Source organism: Amia ocellicauda, chromosome 19 (assembly GCF_036373705.1).
Source record: "Amia ocellicauda isolate fAmiCal2 chromosome 19, fAmiCal2.hap1, whole genome shotgun sequence".
Classification (NCBI taxonomy): domain Eukaryota; kingdom Metazoa; phylum Chordata; class Actinopteri; order Amiiformes; family Amiidae; genus Amia; species Amia ocellicauda.
Window position 1 is genome coordinate 22,208,684 of NC_089868.1, and position 27,825 is coordinate 22,236,508.

Here is a 27,825-nt window from a genome sequence, read left to right on the forward strand (position 1 = left end):
GCCACACGTGGAACACAGGAGCAGTTGACACCTGGCGAATAGCGCAGCTAACGCAGGACAACTACAGCTCTACCGTGTGAATAAATGAAATATGTACACAGTGGGGCACTGGAGAACTCCAGTGCCCTCCGCTAGAGGACAACAGCAGCGGTCCCCTGCTCTATGGCGTAATACAGCCAGAGTGGGCCACAGACCTGCTGACCAATACACAGAGCGGGATACAGGCCAAACGCATGCACCACTGCGACACAATTACAATGAACAAACTATATACAGGGCAGCCTCTTAAGGCAACATGCCTGTAGGCCACACAATAAGCCCTGGGAACACATCAACAGGGCTGTCTGTACATCCAGGAGCAGCTCACGTGGGTGTTTGACTGGAAGGCATAGTCTGGTGGAAGGAAAATACATGGTTCACTAGCTCCCTCAGGATGCACTTACAGGGGCAGACTGGGAGAGGAAAAGCAGGAGCCAGAGCCTGCAGGCTACTGGGGCTCGACATGTTCCCAATGGAAGGGACCGGTCCCGTCACATCCATCCAAGGGGGCACCTTGAAAAAGGGCCCACGATGTGGCAACGCCTCGAGTCGAGTGGGCCACCAGGTGATCAGCCACCGGGGTGCCGGTAGACTCGTAGGCCATGGTAATGGTGTCCACAATCCAATGCGAGAGGCAGTGCTTTGAAAGCACCTGGCCCTGTGTCCGCGCTCCATAAGACACAAACAATTGGTCTGAGCGCCGAATATCCTTAGTGCGTTCCAAATAGCACCTGAGGGCCCGCACAGGGCAGAGCAGGTGAAGCCGACACTCCGGCAGTGAAAGGGTTCGAGAAGGCCGTAGCCATTGAGCTCCCTTCAGAAACTGCACAGCCAGAAATGAGACCGAGGAGGCTCGCCATCAATCCGAACATGACATGTCGAGATGGCCACCAGATACACTTTGAGCGTGGACAGCGATAGGGCCAGGACCACCGGGAGAAGTGGGAACGGTGGGAATGTGTAAAGGAGACAGCGCGGCAACTTGTGAGCTAGCGCGTCGATCCCTAGGGTTCCTGAGCGGTCTTGGACAGAGAACCATAGTGGGCAGTGTGTGGACTCTGCCGAGGCAAAGAGATCCACGTCTGCCCTGCTGAACTGGCTCCACAGTTGTTGTACCACAAGCGGGTGGAGGCGCCATTCTGAGACTGGGGGGCCTCCCCGAGAGAGGAGTTCTGCCGCCATGTTGGACAGGCCTGGGAGGTGAACTGCTCTGATGGAGTGGAACCGTGGTTGCGCCCACAGAAGCAGACGGCATGCTAGACAGTACAGTCTGCGCGACCGGAGACCTCCTTGCCTGTTGATATAGGCTACCACTGCTGTGTTGTCCGTCCGGACCAGCACGTGTCTGTCCCGCAGGACTGGCAGGAAATGAGACAGTCCAAGGAGTACTGCTTGTAACTCCAGGATGTTGATATGGACGGCCCGTGCGGGCTCGGTTCACCTGCCTCGGACTCCACGTCCGTTGCAGATTGCTCCCCAACCCTGCTTGGAGGCGTCTGTCATCATGACTGCTCGGTGGTAAGCTGGCCCCAGGGGCACACCGAGGGTCAAACTGTGGGGGCTCCACCACCAACGGGGCGCCTTCCAGCCGGAGTGACTGTGACTCGGCGTGCTCGATCACGGCGAGGGTGCATCCTGAGAGACCTGAACCACCACTGCAATGGCCTCAACTGGAGGAGGCCAAGGGGGAGGGTCTGTGATGCAGCCACTGGCCCAGCAGCCTCTGGCAAAGGGACATCCTGACACGAGCTCTCAGTCGGAAGAGGGAGAGACACGTGTGTATTGAGGCAACTCTCTCTGGTGCCAGCGTGGCGAGCATGGCAACGGAATCGAGGCACAGTCAGAGGAACTGTGCCTGCTGAGTTGGCGTCAGGTGGCTCTTCTCTCGATTGACCCGAAGGCCCAATTTGGAGAGGCAGCCTAAAATCAGGTCTGTGTGAATCCAAACCTGCTCCCTCGAGTGAGAACAAACCAGCCAGTTGTCTAGATAATTGAGGACGCGGACCCCCTGGAACGCAAGGGGGCTAGCACGACGTCCATGCACTGGGAAAAAGTGCGTGGTGCTAGCGACAGGCCGAAGGGGAGAACAGCAAACTCGAACGCTCGGCTCTCGAGGACGAAGTGGAGAAACTTCCTGTGTGCCTGCACAATGGGGATGTGAAAGTACGCATCTTTCAGATCCACCGTGGTGAACCAGTCACTGGGCTTGATGGCCTGGGACATGGTGCGCAGGTTGAGCATCTTGAAGCGCAGCACCTTGAGGTGGCGGTTCAGGTGCCTCAGATCCAAGATAGGGCGGAAACCACCATCTTTCTTGGGCACAAGCAATTATGGGGAATAAAATCCCTCGTGCTGCCCCGGCATTGCTTGCGTCTCCAGGAGAGCGGGTCCCTCACTTGCATCCACACCATGCCCTGGAAGGGGGGTGGACGTGTCTGAAATTGCAGGGAGTAGCCAACTGATATAATTTGGAGCACCCAAGAGTCTTGGGTGCAGTGTTGCCATTTGGAGAGTTGCTGGGGGGTGTAAAGCTGGGCCAGAGGCTGCTGGAACGCCTCGGGGATGGGGCTCGGGTGGTGGAGGAGGCGGGGTCGGGCCGGGTCCCCTCCTACCACGAGCTGCCATGGGCCACTGGGGCGGCGAGCCTGGGGGGGCGCCTGCCTGCCAGTGAAATGCTGGCGGAGATCGGAAGGTGGGCGGGGCTGTGACCTGGAAGCCACGGTCGGGGGGCCTCCCCGCCGGCGAGCTGCCACAGACGGCCTGCGTTGCTGAACCCGAGGTGCCACTGGGTACACTCGGGCCAGCTGCAGGGACAGCTCCCTCTCCTGGAGGGTGCGCGAGAGCATCTCCTCCACAGAGGGGCCTGGGACAGCCAAAGCTGGCGGCGCGCCGCCACAATGGCTGCCAAGGATCGCCCTGTCGCCCTTACTCCCTGGCACATCACCGTGACCAGCTGATCCGCCGCCGCCGCTATCTCTGAGATAGGGGGCGGGATGGGTGATGTGCCATGTTGTTCCGAGGGCTCTGCCAGCTGAGCCAAGTACAAGGCCAGCAGGCTTTCCGTATTTTGGAGGCGAGCCGCTTGGGCTCCAGCCTCATACGCCCTCTGGAGCAGCGACTCCATGATGCGACACTGCCTGTTGGGGCAGGCCAGGTCACGTGGCTCCGCGGACATCGGAAGTAGGGAGACGAGGGTGGCTATGGTGGAATTTACACAGGGAAAATCCACCAAGCCCGCTTCTGCAACTCTCTGGGTCCTGGCATAAGCCTCCCCTCTCCTGGCTAGGACAGGGGCTGTTGCCAGATGGTCCCAGGTAGCCCTCAGCTCTTCGAGGAGTTCAGGCAGCTGTGGGAACCTGGAGCGCGGTGGGGCAGGATCAGAGGGCCAGGGGAGCTAAAGAGACTCCACAGCCCTCTGGATGACTGCCCAGAACTCCCTGTCCTGTCCCGTGGGAGCAGGAGGGGCGTCCACGCTCAACGGAGGAGGAGGGGTGGGAGTGACCAGCTCCTCCTCCATGAGCTCCGCCTCGAGCTCTGAGTCCTCGTGAGGACCCAGAGACAGGCAGTCCTCCTCCCAGGTGGCCTGTCTGCTGCCCTCCTCCTGGGATGGGGCAGACAGACTCCCCTCAGTCTCCACCGGCGCAGTGTAAGCCAGCGGCGGAGTGTCATGGTGTGGGGGGGGCGGCACCTGTTGCACTGCTTGCGCTGCCTGCGTGGCCAGGAGAGCACAGATTTGGTCCATCCTGCTGCTGAGAGCAAGGATAGCCTCATTGCGCTCTCTGTCCACTGAGCCTGATCTCCGTTGACAACGGCGCAGCGGGGAGGAGGCCAGCGAAGACTCAGAAGAGGGGGAGGGAGCCCGGGGACGTCACTCAACCACTCCTCCTTGTCGTTCGCGTGCACGCACGGGGGCGCGCACCGTGGGCAAGTCAGGCAGGGGCGGCGCGGCTGTCGCGGGGGGGGGCAGCTGCCGTGGCAGGTGCGGGAGCGACAGCCGGCACAGCAGCGGGAGTAGGAGAGGACGCAGGTGCGGCTGTCCCCAGCACTACCATCCTGGAGGAGGGGACGGAGGGGCTCGGGGAGAGGCGGAGATCCAACGCCCCCGAGGCCCCTCCATCACTCGCCGGAGAGGGGAGTCGCCGGGCGCGGCGGCAATTGCAGCAGAGCCCGGTAGCTAGTACTCCTGCTGTGGAGGATAAAGCCCTGTGGACAAAAAACCAACACAGCAAGCAGTCGGAATATATATAGCACTATATAACCACGACTATTATTTTTAAAAGGCTCTTCTTGTGAACGAAACTGAAACCGAAAGCGCAGCCGGACCTCCGGTGCGCGGATGGGACAGAATCGGGATTAGCTATCAATAATAACTAAACACGCACAAGACAGAGACGATGTGTAGCGAAAACGGTAGTGAACAACACTATGAAGTGAGCCAGCCAGCCGAAATACGCAGTTTGAATGTTTATTACAAACACAGACACAGAGAGCTTACGTTCCTGAGTCAAGCGAAGAGGCAAAAGAGGACGAACCTGCGCTGACGTCACATTTTATAGAACAGGAAGTGGGAAGGGACCTGTTCTGAGTGACGAGCGCAGGGGCCAATGGCAGCTTTGATAGAGTGACGTTTCAATCGGGTTCCCGCGGAAGTGTGCAGAAACCCCTCCCCCTTGGGCAGTGCTTCCAACTTGAAAGATAACGATATTTTATACATTATTACGGTAGCAAATGTGGGAAATGTAGTTTGGTTGTGGACTGTTAGCCGCCTCGTCATTAAAACAAATTTACAGTTACAGTAGTACTCAGTGACAGTAGGGCTGCAACAACTAATCGATAATGTCAATTATTTAAATCTACAAATCTCTTAAGATTTACTTAGTTGGTTCAACCTGGGGCGCAGCTACTTGAATTTACATTGAAGACCATCAACGATGGCACATTGGATCCATTAAAACCGCACAAATTACTCAGCCTTTCCCGTTTCTTGAACTGGTGTGCATCTCGCAAGCTACGCCTGTTTTTTTACCTCCTCAACTACATTATTATTATTATTATTATTATTATTATTATTATTATTATTATTATTAAACATTTTATTTATAAGGCACTCTAATTATACCCACTTGCTACACTGAAGAAAGAGTCTAAACAAAAATAGTAAAAAGATGCAATACAGCAGTACAGTACAGTACATACAGATTAAACCAAGTAAGCAAGAAAACAAGCAGGATAGCCAATAAAGGGGGGCAAGCAATAAAAAGGCTAGGAGGATTTTAAAACTTATAACTAACTGACACTTTTTTAAAAGGTGATTTGTAAGATTTCTTTAAACTATCATGAGGGGCGCTTCTCACAGCCCCTGGAAGTGCACTGCACAGCCGTGGTGTATTATTACAGAAGGCTCGGACTATGATCAAATCACTGCCATAAATATTGAATTCAAAATATAAATTCATATTGTAAACGAAATAACAAATGAAAAATGTTTGGGTTTCGTTTTGAGATTGCAATGGCACTGCTGTGTGTGCATGTATTTACATGTCTTGTACATTATTGCATTTGTTTTTTTATTTGATGTGCATGTGCCCCTAAATTTTGAACTGTGCCCCTAAATTGAAAAATGTAGGGACACAGTGCTCCTGAAAAAAGTAACCCTAGAACCCTGACTGGGATATGGTTGAAAAAGGTTTGTTATATTTCAACAATATACTACTTAGAAATTAGTGCCAAAGTGTTTTAATAGAAGTATGCAAAAAAATATCAAGAGAGGAAAGGAGGAAGTGAAATGGGTAAAGGCTAAAAACTGAAGTATATTAGAGCAGTGGTTCTCAATCTTTTTTTAGAGAAGGCACACCCAGGCACTTGGAATAATCCTGAGGCACACCACATTATATAATCTTAAAACTGCAGTTTAATCACAGATTGTATTGCTTTTATATTGCTAACTGTATATAGGCAATCAGTGCACCATGCATTCCCAACAGGCAAATAATTACTGACGAAAATACAAAATAGGCCTACCATTATAAACTTACCAGTGTAATTGCAATGGCCAGTCTGAAACAAATTGAGGTTCAGACTGGACAGATAAACAATGTATCCATGTTTTTGAAAATACTATAAAACAACTAAGCTAATGTATTCATTTAAAATTATTAATCAAAGTATTAACTCAGACATCGATAATGCGTGTCAAAGGACGTGTAATGTGCACCGTCATTTTAATGCAGGCGTTAGTTTTCTGATAATCACTGATGTGAAACGCATTTTCTTAAACTTAAACAGATATCTTCTCTGTAAACTGTAAGTACGTAAAAAGCTTATAAAGAATACAGTTTATTTTTTTATCTGTGAAGATACACGGATCAAGCAACTTATACTTAAACGGATTTCAATGCCATGTATTGTTCTAGCCATGAAAAACGCTGTCACTGGTTTCAATTCACCAGCACCGAAAACACACATTGAAATCAATGCAATAAGAGGGTTATTTCAACAAGTATAGTAAGTATCAACACCTGATACTATACATGAACACATTATTGGCCTCTTAACTTCTTTTAAGTGATATCGGTTTGTAAAGGTTTAATCTTTAAACTTGACATGTGAGGATCCCGTTAATAGTTATACTCTGTCATGTTAAAGAGCCACGTCATGGGTTAGGACTAGTTTATTCAGTTTGTGTGATTTGTTTTAGGCTATGAACACGTTGCATGTTATTTTGGTATTAAATTAAGTATTTCATTGTTAAGGTCGCAGAACCAGTTAGGATGCACAGGAATTATTTGTAATTTACGTGGATTTATTTTAAATTTAGATAGGATTATTTTTATTACTGCAAATACAAACTATCGATATCATTCTTGGTTATACTATGCCCGTGCTGCGGTTTTGCTTATTATTGTGCTTTCATAAAAGTATGTAATTCAATTGTATTTATTATCATTTTTATTAAAATGCGTATTTTCTACTCGCATTTAAGCATAAGATTTGAAGTTGAGTCCTTTAAAGCAGACATTACATAGTCCCGTGGTGGGCACATCTTGTACTTTAATATTTGTTCAGTTTTTTCTTTGCAAGTGAACAATTGCCTGTACAGACACAGCGCTGCAGGACTGTGTGCAACTGGGAGGCTGATGGCGTCCATTCCGCCCGCTTGTTGGCGCTGAATCAGACGTTAAAATAACGTATTTAAATGGAAAACCGTTTATTAACAACGTACGTGTATGTGATTGACTAGTAATTGAACATTGAAGTGAAATAAATTTAAAACAACTGGTTGACAAATACTGTGTGTACTGTTATTCATAGTCTGTTGTGAAAAGTAAAAAAATAATACATAGAAAGAATCAGTGCCATACCTGTGCCCGTGTTGTGGCACAGAGGTGTCACTCTGGGGGGCTGTGACAGTGATCTGTGTTTGTTCTGATGTGTTGAGCGCTTATTTGCTCACCTGTAACAGTTCGGTTGTTTTCAAAAAGTGTTCACCTGCATGCAGCTCCTTTTTAGAGGCTGACATCATGTCCTTTCAGACCTTATATACAAAATAAATGCCAACCTAAAGTGTGTGGGGACGACGACGTTGTAAGTCTCTCTCACACACACACATATATAAGTATAGCCTATATATTTAAATACCCTCAAAAGTGTAATTTATTTACTATGTAAGTTACAAATATTGCAATACAAATCATAGTCAAAACACTCATAGTTTCGGGTATAGTTTCAGTTGTATCCAACATTGTCTGGGAGGCCCGTTTTCTTACTTTATCGTTTTCTTTTTCCTTTTCACTGTGATCCCCTGTCAGCTGCTGATGCTGTGTAGTCATCGTCATCAGCAAACATAAGTTCTTTCATTTGTGAATGTGGAAAAGCGATTTAATGTTCTTTTTAGTAAAAATGTGCTTCTTTGCCACGGTCTACGGTAATCTGCTTAACGAGAATAAACACTAACCGAAGCACACTGAAATGCAAGGTCACTTTAAAAAATATTTTCTATTGGTTTAGAGGGTTGTAGAAAACGTTGTATTGGTTTATAAACCCCATGTTTGTCAATTTTATGAGTTATGAGCAACATTGTAACAACTAACTTTGGTTTACTATTTAAAACCTGATTGATTGCGGTTTAATTTAAATGTAAGGTTAGCTGTATTATTTTCTACTTTTTTCAAGGAACACCTACACCCATCCTACGGAACACCACTGTTCCGCGGAACACTGAGAAACACTGCATTAGAAAACGAACAAGATGTGGCAAATGTTCTAAATGAGTATTTCACAGAGGTGTTTACAGAAGAAAAAACGGATAACATGCCACAGGTTAACAACCAGTCCAGTCAAACCCTTAGAGAGATCAGCTTAAATGAGGAGGAGGAGGTACTAAAGAGACTAGCAGAATTAAAAACAAACAGATCACCTGGGCCAGATGGGATATTTCCAACAGTGCTTAAAGAAATTAGGGAAATTATTTATAGGCCGCTAATTAAAATATTCCAAAAGACACTTAGAACAGGGGATGTGCCAACTGACTGGAAGACAGCAAATGTCATACCAATCCACAAGAAAGGGGACAAAACTGAGCCAGGGAATGACAGACCAATCAGTCTCACCTGCATCACCTGTAAAATGTTGGAAAAAATTATTAGACAGAAAATAGAGGAGCATCTTAATGAAAACCATATTCTTGGTCGAGGCAGATCATGTCTTACTAATTTATTAGAATTTTTTGAACATGCAACTGCAGCTGTAGATCACGTGAAAGCATATGATATGATATACTTAGATTTCCAAAAAAGCTTCTGATAAGGTTCCACACCAAAGACTGATCCTCAAATTGGAAGCTGTAGGTATTCAGGGTAACATTTTTATTACCTACATGTAATACCTTGCACTTGTCCACATTGAATTTAATCTGCTAGGTGTCAGCTCACACGTGAATATAATCTAAGGTTATTCAAAGGGATTTAGATCATATTCAGTTGTGGGCCAACACCTGGCAGATGAAATTCAATGTGGACAAGTACAAGTACATTACATGCAGGTAACAAAATGTCCACTATAATTACACTATGGGAGGAATAGATGAAGTAACGCATGAGAAAGACCTAGGAGTCTACGAGAACTCCTCACTTTCTCCATCCAAACAATGTGGGGAAGCAATAAAAAAGGCAAACACAATGTTAGGGTATATTGTCAAAAGTGTAGAATTGGGAACAAGGGTAGTAATGTTCAGACTGTACAATGCACTAGTTAGAGCTCATCTGGATACTGTGGACAGTTCTGGGCTCCACACTTCAAGAAAGATATCGCTGCTCTAGAGGCAGTTCAGAGGAGAGCAACCAGACTTATTCCAGGTCTGAAGGGAATGTCCTACTGAGAGACTGAGGAACTGAACCTTTTCACCCTGGAACAGAGGAGACTACGTGTGGACTTGATTCAAGTCTTCAAAATCATGAAAGGCATTGACCACATCAAACCAGAGGAGCTTTTCCAGATCAGCAGGGACACACGCACACGGGGACACAAATGGAAATTGGGCTTCAAGGCATTAGAGACAGAAAACAGGAGACACTTCTTCACACAGAGAGGCGTCACAATCTGAACAAACTCCCCAGCGATGTGGCTGAAGAGACAGTTTGGGAACATTCAAAAACAGACTGGATAGGATCCTTGATCACTTAGTTATTAATGGACACCAAACGAGCATGATGAGGTGAATGGCTCCTCTCGATTGGACACTTTCTTAATGTTGAAATCTGTAAGAAACCTCAGAAGAGATAAAAGGCCAAGAATGCCGCTTGATAATGTGATTTCTAGAAACGTCATTATACATAATCAGTAAGAAATTCAATAGAATTTGAAATCAAGTACAGTTGTGTGGTGACAGAAAATGTGACTTAAAATAGTTGCACAAAAATACAAACGTTATCAAACACCATGCAGCAGATAATTATGTGAAGAACAAAAAACAACTCCACACATTTTTCACTTGTTGTGGTTAATGGTTATGCTTTATGAAACAATAATACAGAGAAAACTCTCTGAAGGAAAGCTGACAAACAAGATTAAATACTATAGAACTTGAATCTTATATACTTTGACACTCCTCTGTCAGCAGGTTTAAATCTGTAATCAAAGGTGAATCTAAGGCCCTCATTAATCTTGTAGATATCCTTTTATGTTATTTCTTTAAAATAAATACATAATGTTAATAACTCCATGAGTTCGTCATACACACTGGAAAATACATTATAGTTAGAAACTTGAAGAGTACATGAAAACATCGATAATCTAAATAGATGGACCAATGCAAATAACTTCCTCATCTACCTAAATAAAAAGATACAATAACAAAAGGGTTAAAACAATAAGAATTAATAGCTCATATCTTTCAAATTGTAGTAATGCAGTAAAGATATATTCACGTACATGAATAGGTTATGATACAGTATCAAATGCCTTTAAGAAATAGTTAGATCAAGGTAAACTGACTGGTTTAATATGGCCAGAAGTCTTTTGATAAATTTGACTTTGTTACAGGACTGTATATTTATATATTTTCAAGGGGAAAGATAGATTTTTGAAAGAAGTTACTGAAGCAGCAAAGCCTGTATTTCAATAAATAAATGGTTATGAAAGTTAAGTTACCAGCCTAAGCTACTGAAACTGAAATTTCTGTGGTAATTTATGGTATGCATAACAATTTTCTATTTACTTTATAACTACTGTAGTTACTATTCTGCCTTTTGGCCGTCTCCATATAAAGACACACAAGAGTATCAGAAAAAACATAATACTTTGATTCACTTGTTACCTCACATAGATAACTTGAATGCATTATAAATAATTTCTTTAAAAAAGAAAGAAGACCAACTTGAAAAGAAAAGTAAAAATGAAGCAGGACTGTCCACAAATGTCCACAATGTATCTAAAGCAACATTTAGTCAAGTTATGCTGCAGTTTTAGCTGTGCTTTATCATTACTATCAAGGTTTAGACTTCAGGAAAGAAATTAAAAATTAAATGAAAGACTTGCCTTCCTCCATTTGAACAGCAGCACAAATAATGATCCACAACATCAGTCTTAAAATGAATTTTACCATTTCCATCTTATTCCAGGTTAAGGCAGACTAGATGTTCTCATGGAAAACCCAAATTGTGAAAGTCAAGCTAAAGCACATGGTGTAAAATAGTCTCTTTCAGGTTAATAATTTCTTGAAAGTATTTAATGCCATCTCTTGTATAAACAAGGACTTTAGAAGAGAGGTAATCACTTAGAGAAACAAACAAACCAAACAAACAGAAAAAGTTAACTTTTTACTAAAATTTAGAAATAAAATTTAAATTCCTGCACTGTTTGGGGGAGGGAAGCAAACCAGGATTTTTGTTTTAATCTATTTACTTCCAGAAAACTTTGAGCCCCAAGTGATGACACTATATGTACTCTAAGTGCGAAACCATATGCAAATCTGTACCCTATTGTGGTTTAATTTATTGTTAAAATACTATTTGTAAATCAAACCGCCATAGGGTATTTGGGGGTGGGTCAAACATTTGACTTGGTCTAGCCCTAAATTTGATAATTAATCTGCTCTGGGTGTTGCAGGTGATATTGTGTCTCCTGAAAGAATCGTACCATTTTATGTGTCCATTTAATGATAGGGAAATAAACATGTCATGAACTTCAAAAGAACATGGCAAGCCAAACAACTATATTCTTCTGTCTCGCCTGTATGAATCTAACTCTACCCTAAATTATATTTATTTTCACTTGTCAGAAATCTGCATATGTATGTACACCGATCAGCCATAACATTATGACCACTAACAGGTAAAGTGAGTAACACTGATAATCTCGTTATCATGGCACCTGTCAGTGGCTGGGATATGTTAGAAGCAGGAAAAATGGGCAAGCGTAAGTATCTGAGCGACTTTGACAAGGGCCAAATTGTGATGGCTAGATGACTGGGTCAGAGCATCTCCAAAACTGCAGCTCTTGTGGGGTGTTCCCGGTCTGCAGTGGTCAGTACCTATCAAAAGTGGTCCAAGGAAGGAAAAGTGGTGAACCGGCGACCGGGTCATGGGCGGCCAAGGCTCACTGATGCAATGGGGAGTGAAGGCTGGCCCGTGTGGTCCGATCCAACAGACGAGCTACTGTAGCTCAAATTGCTGAAAAAGTGAATGCTGGTTCTGATAGAAAGGTGTCAGAACACACAGTGCATCGCAGTTTGTTTTGCGTATGGGGCTGCGTAGCCGCAGACCAGTCAGGGTGCACATGCTGACCCCTGTCCACTGTCGAAAGCGCCTACAATGGGCACGTGAGCATCAGAACTGGACCACGGAGCAATGGAAGGTGGCCTGGTCTGATGAATCACGAGGTCAAGGTGTTGACTTGGCCTCCAAATTCCCCAGATCTCAATCCAATCGAGCATCTGTGGGATGTGCTGGACAAACAAGTCCGATCCATGCAGGGCTCACCTCACAACTTACAGGATCTGCTGCTAACGTCTTGGTGCCAGATACCACAGCACACCTTCAGAGGTCTAGTGGAGTCCATGCCTTGATGGGTCAGGACTGTTTTGGTGGCAAAAGGGGGACCTACACAATATTAGGCAGGTGGTCATAATATTATGGCTGATCAGTGTATGTCCCAGCAAGAAACATTGGGAGACTGCCACTAAAAAAATATAAGGGACAACAATTGACATTTCTCAGTTGCTCCAGTTAATTTTTCAAATCTTAGAATTCAATCTTGACCCGACATTCACAGCTTCCAAAAAGTGCTTCTTCAGATGTCTGCAAGTTTTATGTATTAATCATTTAATGTTGATGTCTAGAACACAATAAAGCCACCAAACAGTTCATGATCTAAATAAAATAAAATAGAATATTTTCTTATTTTAAAGACCTTTTAAGTAGACCTTTAACCTTGACCAATCCTTACCCCCAACTCAACCCTCACAGCAAAGACCCATCTTAAAAAGTCCTTATTTTAGCAAACTGACAAAACTGACTCTTAAGCCTTAACTTAATCTTTCTACAGTCATAACCCTTCAGAATTGTTAACTTTCATTATTTTGACAGTCTAAGTTTAAGGGAAACTCTGCCCCTAACCCTAACCCAGTGCAAATCCATGGACAAATGCTGACAAACCCCCTAACTATCCCTCATAATTAGTGGTTTGACAGGGATCCTTCTCCCCTCCCTGCACTTTTGTCGTAGGGAAATCTAGACAGGAAGCTGTGTTCAATCTCCGAGGTGCTGCTATGATTGTTACTCTTGACATTGACAGTTGTTGTTGCAATCTGTAGTTGAGACTAAATGTGCTGTATGCAACATTAATAGACTTCCTAAAATGATAGAGAATTCAAACTTTAACATTTGAAGAATATTTATGAACAGGAACATAATTTGCTGATCACATTTTGAAACACAGGAACATCACAATTCATATTTGAATTTTTAGAATGACCTCTTTATTTGCAAAACAAGAACAAAATCAAGAACAGCGGAATATATGTATTGTATTGTTGGTCTTCAGTGTAGCGTCTCTGCATCCTTATTCTCATCCCTGTACACCTGGTGAAGAAGAAGAGCACACAAGACAGCATTCAGGGAGTGCGACTCTCACCAGTTTTCACACGAAGAGAAATAAGCTGCTGCTTCTGTCAAATACAAAGCTTTAGTGATTCACGACTACCACTAACGTTTCAATGTTTCTATAAAAATGGAGAGTAGAGTATTTCAGCTGAAATATGATGGTATTATCTTTGCTGTTTACAGCTTTATATAATGAGAATTAAGGGCCTAATATGCAACCATTAGTGGGAGCTGAGGGTATTGTGCTGAAAGGAGACTCCACACATTCATCCTATGATTGGTCAACCCTTCAGATGGGCCACTTTTTCTTTTCCTTGTTGGCGGCTCCTACATGGCCGCCGGGTTCATCCTGAGGGAAAAGGGTCTTGATTTGTCCTGTCTAAAAAATACTGCTGTTGATGATTGTTATTATGATTGGCAAATCATGAGACTACAGCAGCCCTCACCTAAAGATCATCTAAGGGTTTGAAACAGTAAAAGGCAAATTAACTATCACTGTTGTAAATGGTGCCTACACTGCTTACACTACATATCTTGTTTTTGACGTCAATCCATTTTACATGGCTGTATGCACAATATATAAAATCAAATGATCACAACAGCTCAACAGAAGAGACAGACGTGAAAAACATTTCATGAGTCAAAAGCCATTAATATGTATCATACTTACATGTTGGGTAAGCAATTTCTTCATTAAGACACTCCAATTCTGCTGTGTTCAAGTAGTTTCCATTTTTAATGTAATGATTAGGTTTGCATTTGAAACTGTATGTCTTTCCATGTTTAACATGTACTTGATCCCTTGGACTTTGAAGGTTATACTTCGCGTCTATTGGTGATGGTATAATACAGGGCTCTAATGAACAATGCAATGAAAAGCATTAACTTCTTCAAAAGACTTATGTTTAATGCTTATGTTGTCTAGAGGCATTTAACAGCAAACTATCAGAAACTGCAGTACTGTATAACATTTCAGTTGGGTTCAGGTCAGGTGACTGTCAGGTCAGGTGACTGTGGAAATGAGCACATCGATATCAACACTATTTGATCTGTTCTTTCTGTCATTTTCTCCAAAGGGACACACATTTCCACCTTTCCAAAATTTCAATCTGCTCAAATATGTCTTGAACAAACTAGAGAATAACCAGGTGTACGTTACCACAACGTTGTGTTAGCTGGGTTCAAATCTATAGTGTTTGATCAAAGGTCCAAAGTGAAAGGACTTAGTACTGCATTAGTACAGTTCTGAAATGTATGTTCAAGGATATAAAACACTATGTTCATAGTCATTGCAACCAAAAAAAGGCAAAACTGTGTATTTAAATCAGACCTATCAGATACTAGGAAGGACTTCAGGTTGTCTTTCTTTAATTAAATGCAAATTCATGACAGTGATGCTGCTGATTTGAACTTACTAACACACTCTGGTACTGCGGTCCATTCCCCATGGCTGCAAACTACTGTACTGTTTCCATGTAATTCATACGTGTCATTACAATGATAGGTAACCTCATCGTGATTGTGGTATCTCTCTTCTGCAGGTGATACATATCCCCCTGCCGGCTTAGGTGGGGGATCACAGTAATCCTGTTCTGTATAAAACATGTGTGAGAACAATCATTATTTTGCAGCCTACACAATGTCACACTTTGTATGAATTACACTGCTTATAAAAACTAACAGGACGCTCTAGATACCTTGTCCACTTCTGAAGTAATGGGTTTCCTAGCAGAGAAAGTAACAACACCCCTCTTACTTATATAGGTCAAATTGTGCACTATTTTCAGTTTTCAGTTTTTTGTCAGTACATGTTATTCTCAAAATTATGCTTAAAAATGGAAAATGATAAGAAAGCCACTATGGAAATAAGATGAACTTACGAACACAGGTGGGATATTGCCAAGTTCCTTTTACACACAAAGCTGAGGAGGATTCATTTGAAAACCTAAAATAATCTCTACAGACATATTCCACAGTCTCTCCATGTGAAAATTCTCTGTCCACATTCTTTTCTGAAAATGATGCATTTGTGATATTCCTTGGAGGGTCACAGGACATTTCTGATAAAAAATAATAAATACAAATAAAATCTATATTCATAGAAGTATAATTAAAAATATATTATGAAATGCAATGTGGTTATTCAAAATATTCATGTGTCCTCCTTGTTTTATTTATTAACTCAAAATGTATGTCATTCTTGGAGTTTGAGGTCAACCTCTCAATTTGAGTTCTGTATTAAAATATACAGGTCCACATCCACAATCTCAGTTTATTAAATATTACTGAAACTCAACTCAATCAGAACAATCTGGATAACCTTTTCATATTTCTGAAGATAAAATCTAAAGCTTGATATGTTTTGCTGACATTTTACTGCAAACTTTCCATTCCCCAATATTTCAATGATCAAGTGACACCACCAATTTTGCATTTGTTTTTCATAATTTCCAGAATGGTCAGATAATCATGCTTTCTGCTCAAAATGATAAGGTTAAAGGCTGTCACCTCTTTCCCTGATCATCCTATTTAATGTGTGTAATTTAGAAGTAGGTTAACTAAATCAAACTAATCCTGCTTGGACTAGCAGAAAATATAGACCTGAGAAATATTCTATTATATAAACAACAACTCCCAGCAAAGCAATTCCACTTGCATGTACTGTAAGAACTGAAAATTTTTACTGTGTCCAGATCACTATTATCCATTTCTCTTTTGAGCCATTATGGTCTAGTGCCCCTTCTTTGGGTTCCTCTCACCACAGCCAAGGCTTTTGATCTGCATATTTTCACACAGCTTCTCTAAGTTGCAATTTCCCCACATAGGATGCAATGGAAACAATGGATTCTTCATATACCTCTAGGCTATATTTGAGTCTATTTAGATAGTCTGTTTGTTTTTTTGGGTTCGGTTCTCCCTGACGCTCGTGTTTTTAGAGTACTATCCCAGCATGAAAGAATTCATGGAAGAAGAATGACAAAAAGCTCTACTCACTTTGGCATTTCGGACTATCACTCCAACCTCTGTCACTGCAGCAAATGTGTTCACTTCCAACCATTTTATATGACCCTTCACAACTGTATGACACAACTGCATTCCAAGGATAATGTGTCTGAAACGGTGATGTAATTACTGCATGTTCTACATGAGGGGGAACGCCACATGTTCCTCCCTTTACTGTTTAAAAGACAAAAACAAAATGTATTTAGTCAAGGTGTTTCCTGTCACACCTAGAAAAGACACTGCTGTTTATTATGTATTCATTCATATTGAAACCTTCATAAACTATGGCTAAAATAAGATGATATTATGGTTTTATTTCTCAGCTGTCACCCGATAACTGACACTGATGCTGGTACAGTTATTTAACAAAAACTAAAAACAAGCATTACTGAAATTATTTTAATAATATCAAAAATAATGATATTTTCATGTATATATTGAAAAAACAAAAAAATTGGAAATATACCCATTTCTCCATGGGCATAATAAAATAAATACTAAAATAATGGTGAATATACTGACACTGTATCTAATATTAATACTAATATCAGGGACATTACAGACAAAATTAACTTCTAATTCAGAAACTATGCATTATTAAATTAAATTAAATTAACACGTATATGTTGTTAACCTGTTACCTCCCCCCCCCCATCCCATTCAATGGAATATAGGCACTACTGACACTAAATCCATACTTACGAATGCATTTTGGCAACTGGACCCATTCTCCATTAATACATTTTGCAACATCTGTACCTTCAAATTCATACAGCGAGTCACAGTTATATTTTACTGTTTCTTCGTGGGAAAATATATTTGAACTTTGCAGTTCAGCACTTGCATTCGGGATTGTTGGAACAGTGACACAACTGTCCTGAGCTAATAAAGAAATACACGTCATTATGGGGGAACAAAATCACACTGTGCATAATGCATGTTATGAAATATAAAATCTGACATTGCTTATTGTCCTATTTAAGGTCATGGTATATTGTTCATAAGACAGAAAATACATTCAATGGCTTACAAATGCATTCTGGAGTCTCGGACCACGCGCCATTGGAACATTGTAGTGTTCCCCACCATCCTTCTGTTACAGGTTTATATCCAGGAATACAAGCATAATATACAGTTTCTCTTTGGCCATAAACCTCCCGCTTTGGTGTACAAAATCCATTACGTAGATCAGGTTTCTTACACATCCCTTCTTGAACTGATGAGAATAAATTAACAGTTAATAGCCATGCATTTGTATAGAAACACATATTTGTCTTCTAATAATAAGTATAGGTCTGTTGGCCATCGCATGGAATGAGTCTTGCTGTCAGTATTTTTGCTGCTCAAACAATTGGAGGAATTCTGTTGATTGCTATAGCCAATACAAATACCATTTCACTTTGGCAATATATTTAACATTCTGGATGATCTCAACCTCAGCAAAGATACAAACATTTTGATGCGGATACACTACATGGCCAAAAGTATGTGGACATCTGATCGTCTCATTTAAAAATCATGGACATTAATATGGAGTTGGTCCCAACTTTGCTGCTATAACAGCCTCCACTCTTCTGGGAAGGCATTCCACTAGATGCTGGAACATTGCCACAGGGATTTGCTTCCATTCAGCCACACGAGCATCAGTAAGGTCGGGCACTGATGTTGGGTGATCAGGCCTGGCTCACAATCAGCGTTCTAGTTCATCCCAAATGTGTTCAATGGGTTTGAGGTCAGGGCTCTGTGCAGGCCAGTCAAGTTCTTCCACACCGATCTCGACACACCATTTCTGTATGGACCTGTTTTGTGCACAGGGACATTGTCATGGAAAAATGAATGGGCCTCCCCAAACTGTTGCCACAGAGTTGGAATCACATAATAATCTAAAATGTCATTGTTTGCTGTATAGCATTAAGATTTCCCTTCAGTGGAACTAATGGCCGAGCCCGAACCATGACAAACAGACCCAGATCATTATTCCTCCTCCACCATACTTTACAGTTGGCACTCTGCATTCAGGCAGGTAGCATTGGCATTCACCAAACCCAGATTTGTCTGTCAGACTGCCAGTGATTCATCACTCCAGAAAACATGTTTCCACTGAGTCCAATGGCAGTGAGCTTTACACCACCCCAGTCGACCCTTGGCATTGCGCACTGTGATCTAAGGCTTGTGTGCAGCTGCTTGGCCATGGAAACCCAATTTCATGAAGCTCCCGACAAACAGTAGTTGTGTCGACGTTGCTTCCAGAGGCAGTTTGGAAGTCTGTAGTGATTGTTGCAACCGAGGACAGATAATTCTTACACGTTACGTGCATCAGCACTCGGTGGTCCCGTTCTGTGAGTTTGTGTAACTCCACTTTGCGGCTGAGCTGTGGTTGCTCCTAGATGTTCCCACTTCACAATAACAGCACTAACAACTCTAGCAGGGCAGAAATTTGATGAACTGACTTGTTGGAAAGGTGGCATCTGATGATGGTTCCACGATGTAAGTCACTGAGCTCTTCAGTACGGCCCATTCTACTGCAAATGTTTGTCTATGGAGATTGCATGGCTGTGTGCTTGATTTTATACACCTGTCAGCAATGGGTGTGGCTGAAATAGCCAAATCCACTACTTAGAAGGGGTGTCCACATTCCTTTGGCCATGTAGTGTAGATAAAGTAATGGGTTTCAGATTAAAACTGGGAGTGTGGTTTGCTTGTTGAAAAACTCCTCATTGAGTCTCTCAGAGATATGATGCAATGCCCTTGGATACACATATTTGAGACTCACATAAAAATATCGAAGGTTAAAGTAAAACATTCTGGAAAGGTGAGCTATCCAGGATCCTTTCATTTTTTATATTTAAAATAAAATGAACAAATCCAGCAAAAACAGCAAATGATGTGCTCATAACAATAATCAATCTTAGGAACAAATAAGAATCCAAACTTTCAATGACAGTTATTGACAAAATGCCTCAAGTCAAATTCCTACTGACATAATTCCACCATATAACAATTTACACACGACCCACCCAATATAGACCTCAGTGCACCATGTATTACCTGGTTAGTAATATAACTCTGAATGTGTAATATACACTTATTTCTTATCCTGGAAGACAAACTGATATTTTGCAGAATCACTAGCTTACCTGCTGGCAATAGAACAAGATGAAGAGTCGGTGGAATATTTCTAGGTATACCTTCAGCAACACACTCTCACTTTATTAGTATATGTTTTATTTTTATCAGGGGTGGGAGGGCAACAAACTACAGCATGCATACATGTATCACTACAATATCACATACTATAAGTATATACTGTATACTACAGTGGCCTTCAAATCTGAGCATTGTGCATTTTTAAATCACACCATTATATGAAAAACCTAAGATGTTATTCTGTGCAGCGTTCATAACGTTTTACAGATTTTAATTTCTTTGAGCAGTTTCTTTCTTCTGTGAAATCATGTTTTTGTCTGGTATGAATAAATGTGGAGGCCACTACTATATTATAAGGAAACAAACTGAAGTGCACTGGGAGCTAAAGTAATCCATAATTGTTCCAACAAACAACACAAAACACAAAGGCCAAGTAAAGCAGTTCCATGTTTAAAACAGTTTGAGACTTGCCTCTGCAAGAAGGAAGTGTGTCCCATCCATCTTCTCCACACAGAACCTCAGTTGAAACTGCATGAAATCCACTGCCACATTTATAACGAAGACGCTCATTCAACTTGTAAATATTTTTTGGATATAATATTTTGCCGTTTGCAATATCTGGAGGATCACAGGTTATTTCTAAAAGAGAAACAAGAAAAGAATAGAACATAAAAAGTGATTGTGAGTTAAATTCATACCCAAACATACAGAAAAGATTGTAACACTTCTACTGAAACGACTAAAACGATTGGTTGTGAATGCAATGATGGTTATCTGAGAGATGGGGTGAGATGTTTGTTACAATGGGACCCCATGAACACATTGTCTAACAAAGTCGCATATCGGCCGCTGCTCGTTGTCACTCGGGCAGACCCTCCACTGCTGCTTTAACTAATACAACGCAAAGCGACTCAGACTCTTTTTGATGGAGGCTTGAGGTCCTAAGCGACCTTGCAGTCTTTGTGCAGTATTCTCTTCCTCAGATAGCGATGGTTGCATATAGAAGCTACCGATTTGGTTCAAGAATATTACCCAAATCAGCAGCGTACAGATAAGGAAGCCAGTATGCAGATGCAGATAAGGCCTCAACTTAATAATAATATAAAAGAGGGTACAGAAGCAACAGGGCCCCAGCAGGGGCCACAGGGTCAAGCTCCGGTGGAAAATAAGAACAACCTAAAAAATGGGGCAGGAATCAACAAAGACTTGTACACCACCAAGAAAGGAGTCCTAAGGTCCTGCTCTACTGGAAATAAAAACAACACCATATGGGAAGCAGGGGACCTGCACATGACAAGTCGATACCAGGAGCAGGGGCATCAGGCGAGGCTCTACTGGAACAGAAAGAGTGCGGGCATCAACAGATGCCTGTATAGGAATAGGAACCTGTGCTCCACCAATCAGACAGCAGCAGGATCCAGGGACACAAGGCAATGCTCAACTGTCAAAACAAAGGTCAGGTCAGGAGGAGCGGTTCACAACATGACATATGAGGCCAACAGCCTAATAGGTTGGCAGACAGGTACAAACAGTAGCGGGAGAAGGAAACCTACTCACTTGACTGCCAACATCACACAGAGGCCAGGAACATGTGCCAACAGGCTGCTGGGGCTCAACTGGAGCCAACACAGGATGTCCTATATAGGAAGCTGGGCTGCGACATTCAGTCTGTAGAACCGCACGAAAGCATGAAAAAGGGCCAAGGACGAATACACGCCATGCAAGAGAGCGCACCACCAGCTGCTCAGGCACTGGGATGTATGGAGATATGTAGGCTGTGGCAATAGTGTCAACAATCCAATGGGACAGGGCCTGCACCTCCATCTGCACACCATAAGACACAAACATCTGATCTGTGGGTCGGACCCCCCTAGTATGATCCATATAGCACTGCAACATCTGTGTAGGACAAAGCAATTACAAATTTCTCTCCTCCTCCAAAAAGAAGGCGGGAGGATGGAATGCCATCTACTCCAACGCCCTGTTGACATAGAAGGGGAAGAAAACCTTCAGAAGAAAAGTAGGTTTAGTCCGATTAGTCCACAAGAGGGATGCAGCAAGAGTACATACACTATACAGCTCACTAAGGTGTTTTGCAGACACAAAGGCCAGCAAAAATGCAGTATTCATAGAGACCAGCTTCAGCTTAGCCGAGGTAAGTGGATCAAAGGGGGCCTTAGAAAGTGCTTCCAGCACAACATCAAGGCGTTAAGCAGGGAGATATAGAGAGCAGGGAGGCTGAAGCATACATGCATGGGGACTTGCCAGCATCCAACAGCTCTTGCAGGAACTGCAGAAACACTGCCATAGGGCAGGTGTGGAAGAACCCAACCCCACAGAGCAGTACTGCTGATTGAATGTTGGCCACAAATGCATCAGACAGCCCTATGGCCATGAGGCGCTCCTGTTCAGGGGCCAGACCTAGAGCTCTCTCGCCTGATATTATCCAGCATGGCTGGTCATGGGAACAGAGGAAATGTGTAGAGGAGACCGTGTGGCCACTGCTGAAACAGCACACCAATCCCCAGCATCCCTGAGAGGTCTCTGGCAACGAGTTCCATGCATGCCTCACTGAAATGATTTCAAATGGACTGTACCAGCAATAGATGGAGATAGAAGGCAGTAGGTAATTGTGGCTGTGCCTGTTGCTGTAGGCCATGACAGAGGCCTAGGATGTGGAGAGTTCAGACACATGCAGATGGAAGCAACTCTCTGGAGACAAGGATGTGGACTATCTGAAGAGCCAAGTAGCTCTTCCATCAGAGCACCCTGTAGTCAGATTGATTTGCACTCTGTGAGGGCAGTCGTGTTGAGGTTGCGCACTGAACCACATCTGCAAACTCGCCATCTGAGAAGGGTCTTCAACGTAGAAGGCTCAGCAGTCTCTGACAAATTCTGACTGACAGAGAGTCTCTGAGTCAAAAGAGAGAGACACATGCAGATGGAAGCAACTCTCTCCAGAGACAAGGAGGTGGACTGGTGCTACACAAAGGGGGCATTTAACAGATATTGTGCACTGTGTGCTGTAGTGTATCCTTCATGAATGTCCATGTTCCACCCCGAAGTACGGGGGATGGGTTGCAACATTACAGGGAGTTGCCAACATTTATGATGTGCAGCAACCCACAGTCCTGGGGGTTGAACAGGTTAATCAGAGACTGCTGGAATCCTTCAGGGCTGGGGTCCGTTTTGCCACATGTCCTCACAGCAGGTTGGCCACGACTATGCTGGCTGAAGCGTGGAGCAGTTGTGGGTGGGGCACTGGAAGGTGTCAGGAGGTGGCACAGGAGGCCGGGACTGAGGTGGATGCAACCGAGTGCAGAGCCGAGGGAGGGCTGAGGAGAGCAGGCCTGGAGAGACCTGTGCTAACTGTCACGATTGTTCTCTGGCCCACAGGGAGCGATGGAGCTCGGCTTCCACTGCTGAACTGAACCTGTACTGAACCCGTACCCACGTGAGATAGGGGTGTCAGTGTGCTGCCACCAGGAAGAGGGTTGTATATTTCAGTTTACACAGAAAGAGGAGTTATTACTTATTATAAAAAATACATTATAAACATATATGTTTTTGATATAGAATTAAAAGTAATTGATATAATCCATCGCCACAATATTACTATTTTTTAAAGTGCAGGAAAATACTTTCTTACCACTGCAAATCGGTTTTGGCTCCCATCCACTAAGTCTACATGTTGACTGTCGTTGCCCTCGTGGTTCGTATCCATTTAAGCAATTATATGTTATTGTATCCCCGTGTCGATATCTGTTAATTGGATAAGACCAACGCCTATAGACGGATAATCCCTCACCAACAGGAAGATCACAATGAATTTCTAAAAATAAACAAGAGAACATGAGAATCTTTTTTTAATTATTTAAAAATGTATTAATGTAATATTATTATCATTATTATTATTGATTTTTTTTTAAAGATTGGTTTTGATAGCAGACATTTCCATTAATGGACTGAATTTAAATTACACAAATAAAGACAATTATCCATTAAATATGTTTCTTTTACTTATAGAATGCTTTTACTTATGAATACTAAGTCAATTCCCAGTTATAGTTAATACTCTATACATAATTAAAAGAAATGTATAAATCACATAAGCTGTGCATCATGAAGTCTTACGTTCACAATAAGGGCTGATTGACCAGCCTTCATTCATAGTCCAGTTTTCTGTGCAGGTGAGAGTAGTGCTTTGCTCATTAGTTACAGTTCTAAGTCCAAGAGGACACGATAAGGTGGCTCTTTCTCCAACTATATATATGTTTTTGCTAGAATATCCAAAATCTTCTGTAGATGGTTTTTTACATGTTACCTCTGTAAAAGAGAAGGGATTTCAGTTTACAGGAAGGTGGACCAACTAAACAGATGGACCAACATAAATAACATACTTGTGTATTGAGCAAATAAATATTGAAATATGTAAGAAACCTCATAAGAGTTAAAAGGATAAGAATGCTGCTGATAATGTGATTTCTAGAAAAGTCATTATACATCATCAGTAAGAAATCCAATAGAATTTGAAATTGTGAATTGCATTCAAACAACGCCAGACAATGCTTTTGTTCAGTACAGTGCGGTGACAGAAAATGTGAGTTAAAAAAGCAAAAGCGTTTACACACTAGAAATGAATAGTAGCACAAAAATACAAATGTTGATATCAGACACCAAGCAGAACATTATTATGTGGTCAAAGAACAACTCCACACATTTTTCATGTTGTTCTTGTTAGTTATGCTTTTTGAAACAATACAGAGAAAACTGTCTGAAGACGTATGAAAATACGAAAAAGCTGCCAAAGATTAAATACTATAGAATGAAATGTGTTCATTAGAACTGTTCAATACCTTCACATCTTGGCTCTGGACTCCAGCCTTGTTTTGTACACTTTGGCATTCCTCTTTCAGCTGGTTTAAAACCGTTATCACAGTTAAATCTCAGGGTCTCGTGATTCTTGTAAATCTCCTTTCTGTCTTGGATGTTGCCATTTGATATTTCAGGAGCACCACATGCTATTTCTTTAAAATAAATACATGATGTTAATAACTCCAGAAGTTCATCATGCACATTGAACATTAAGATTTTGGTGACTAAAATATAGTGTTTAAATATCGTGTTTGTATCAGTATTTATAAGGAAATACAGACTAGGGTGTATCTTAAGTATGTCCTTCAAATATTTGAATAATTTTATAGAGTACAGAAAAACAAATAAAGACCAGTTAAAAGTGAACAATAATGCATTAAACTGTTAAATGCAACTGCTAAAGTAAATTAGGGGAGAAAAAACAGACTATATTAGTAAACAAAATTAAATCCCAATGAAAGAAATTAACAAAATAAAGACTTTACAGACTTTACATTTTATCCACCAAGCTCACCTACACATTTTGGGTTAGATGCACTCCAATGACCTGCAGCATCACAAAATATTTCTTCTGCGCCTTCGAGCTTATGCTCAGGGGTGATGCACTCAAACCGAATCACACTTCCATAGGGGACGGGCTCATTTCCTCTACTTGACCTTAAACCAGCTGTTACTTCTTCAGGAATGCACATCACAGCTTATAAACAGATATTACATAAATAAACAGATAGTACAATATGACCAGATTCTAAGTTCACAGTTACCTAAAAATGTCACAATTTTTTTTAATGCAATGTATCATAGTAAAGGATGGAAATAAAATATCTTCCGTTTAGCCAAGGCACTATGTTTAAATATTATCAATGTAAATGTTTAGTACACATGCAATCAATTTGGTGGGAAGGTTGTGTTTTTATATTGATTTATTTTACCAGGAAATGTACCCATTGAGGCCTCATTTACAAGGGGGTCCTGGATCACAATAATTAATGTGTGGTACAACATTTCAAATTTACTTACGTTCACAGTGAGGAATATCATTGTCCCATCCCTTCTCTCTGCAGTTGCGGAAAGTAATCCGACTCGCCATTTGGTATCTAAATTCAGAGCATAAATTGTTAATTTTCCTGTTAAATTCACTGTATATCAAATTACAATTATGGTCGGCAGGTGGTAAAGTCACAAACCCAATTCACAGAAAAGCTGATATGAGGTTTTGTGTCTGTTGTTCTGAGATTTGCATATTTCCAAATTTGTTCATTTGTTAGTAAACAATATGCCTTAAAATATTGGTAATAATAAAAAACCATACTGTTTCCTTACTAGTACTCTGATTAGGCACAGGCTGTTTGATGATTGCATCCTGGAGCTTTACTTATAATAGTTAATAAATACAAAAAATCAACCCTGCAAAACTGACTTGCCTCTCTCTCCAGGAGCAGAGCTGAGCATTTTAACTCCAGCCCCCTGAAACACCTCTATCCCTCCCCAATGCACAACACAGCTGTGTGTAAGATTTACTACTTGACCTTTCAAATAGTAAAATGCAACATTACTGAGCACTATCACCTACCCTTCATTGCAAAAATATTTGACTGTGGATCCAAACACAAACTCCTGTCCACTTTCAAGCTGTAAATAGCCATTTTCTAGATCTCCAGGATGGCCACAAGGCTTTGCTAAATAAAAAAATATATAACAATCACTTATTCGTAAAAGATAAATATAATTTATGTCTTGAAATATATATATATCTATATATTCCCTTACGCCGACATGATTTTGGTGCCGTTTCCCTCCACGTCCCTCTTTCACATCTGAATGAAATTGTTCCTCTGGAAATATAACCAGTTTGACATGTATACTTCACAGTTTCACCACTGCTGTATGTAGCTTTGCTGTCGTCATCAACTATGAAAGCATTCTCCTTTTCAGGGAGGAACTTTCTCTCACAGTCTGAAAACAATAAGGGACATTTTTATTTTAAAATAAATTCTTGAAAAACAGTGAAATACAAATATGAGAATATTCAAACCCACCTATTAAAAATATGGAGTTGCCACATCTGTGATGACTGCTCCATTGCAACATACTGACATTTCATTGGTCAGTTCTAACTCTGTATCTGGGTTGGCCCAAAACTGTCAATGTTTTACTATTCTGTCAACTGTTAAATAGTTTCAAAGTTATATGAAAATATGAGAATTTCGATCTATTACCATAGTTAAACCCTCCCTAAAGAAACACTGAATTCAGACAGATATGGGACTACTTTGCCCTTTCTGGCTGAGGTCATAGCGCACACGGTCATTTACACTGGGAGTAAGTATTTAGTCTTAAAGTATATCTACAAACTTTTTCAATCATGACCCAATGGATTCATTCAAGGCTCTTTGACTTTCTTCAAATTAGTATTTGTTTTGATCTGTCTCCGTATGAAGATACATTAAAGTCAACAACCCGTTTTAAGAATTGTACCCTATTGGTAGACACCTAATTTATTAATTTGTTACCACAATAAGCAAGTTTATCTGCATAATCTAACATACAAAAACACATTAAAATATGTTTTAAATAATTATAAATTGCCATAAAGATTTTAAAAAAATAAAGAAGGACTGAAATTAGATAAAAGCACCAGTTCATATGAACGCATTATCCTAAATTTGTTTTGGACAGCTTTCAATCAGAACATATTTTGCAGCCTTTGCTCTGCTATCGTGGCTGTGGTAATAAATCTGATCTAAAGAGGCATTTAAAAAAAAAATGAAACAGAAAAATACTTACCTGAATCTGTTTTAACTGCAGAAAAAATGGCGATCCATAATGTAAGAATAAATCCAAATTTCACAATTTCCATTTTAATCCAGTTTAAGCAACACGTGAAGTTCCCATGTGAAACCCAAGTTGTGCAAGTCAAGCCAAGCACATAGGCTTTGACTCTAAATAGGCTCCATCGGGTTAATAATTTCCCACTTTTCTTGTGACTCTTGTTTAAACAAGCATTTTAGGAGAGAGAGGGACAGAAGCATCCAGAGAAACAAACCGGTGATTGTATTGACCTGGATGTAACTCCACCTCTCCCATCCCCTTCCCTGGATACAAACGTCCCCCTTACTTAGACTCTTGTCTCATTTTAAGACAGGGAGCATGAATGGGCTTT

General features: G+C 41.7%; 2 protein-coding genes across 4 annotated transcripts in view; both read right to left on the bottom strand.

Annotated features, from left to right (window-relative positions):
- Positions 1 to 11,208, bottom strand: part of LOC136714782 (complement factor H-related protein 1) — a 41,873-nt gene extending 30,665 nt beyond the window's left edge. For both annotated transcript variants that reach the window (XM_066692393.1, XM_066692392.1), the window contains exon 1: positions 11,074 to 11,208. In XM_066692393.1, the coding sequence (XP_066548490.1) occupies positions 11,074 to 11,146 (73 nt within the window). In that variant the 5' untranslated portion in view covers positions 11,147 to 11,208. The remainder of the gene's footprint in view (positions 1 to 11,073) is intronic.
- A 2,282-nt stretch (positions 11,209 to 13,490) lies between these two features.
- On the bottom strand, positions 13,491 to 27,595 carry LOC136714780 (complement factor H). 2 transcript variants are annotated; one of them, XM_066692391.1, is made up of 16 exons: positions 27,450 to 27,593; positions 26,433 to 26,618; positions 26,236 to 26,341; positions 25,683 to 25,759; positions 25,177 to 25,359; positions 24,644 to 24,814; positions 23,922 to 24,113; positions 23,437 to 23,619; positions 20,259 to 20,426; positions 17,671 to 17,856; positions 17,343 to 17,522; positions 16,632 to 16,814; positions 15,518 to 15,697; positions 15,053 to 15,229; positions 14,308 to 14,493; positions 13,491 to 13,616 (listed from the first exon to the last, which is right to left on the bottom strand). In XM_066692391.1, the coding sequence occupies exons 1-16, from the start codon at positions 27,520 to 27,522 to the stop codon at positions 13,603 to 13,605; spliced, it is 2,445 nt and encodes an 814-aa protein (XP_066548488.1). In that variant the 5' UTR covers positions 27,523 to 27,593; the 3' UTR covers positions 13,491 to 13,602. The 2 variants fall into 2 exon arrangements, with proteins under 2 accessions (XP_066548488.1, XP_066548487.1); XM_066692390.1 differs by lacking the exon at positions 17,671 to 17,856 and having other exon boundaries at positions 27,450 to 27,595.
- Between the last annotated feature and the right edge of the window lie 230 nt (positions 27,596 to 27,825).

Bases quoted from the DNA above. Each gene is read 5' to 3' on its own strand.
- LOC136714780 (XM_066692391.1), bottom strand. From the start codon at position 27,522: ATGGAAATTGTGAAATTTGGATTTATTCTTACATTATGGATCGCCATT. The intron at 17,857-20,258 runs GCAAGTCTCAAA...TATTCTCATCAG, and splicing joins CACACTTCCTTCTTGCAGAG to TTCAAGAAGGGATGTGTAAG. The intron at 14,494-15,052 runs GTAAGTTCAAAT...ATTGTTCATTAG, and splicing joins CGCAGTACCAGAGTGTGTTA to AGCCCTGTATTATACCATCA.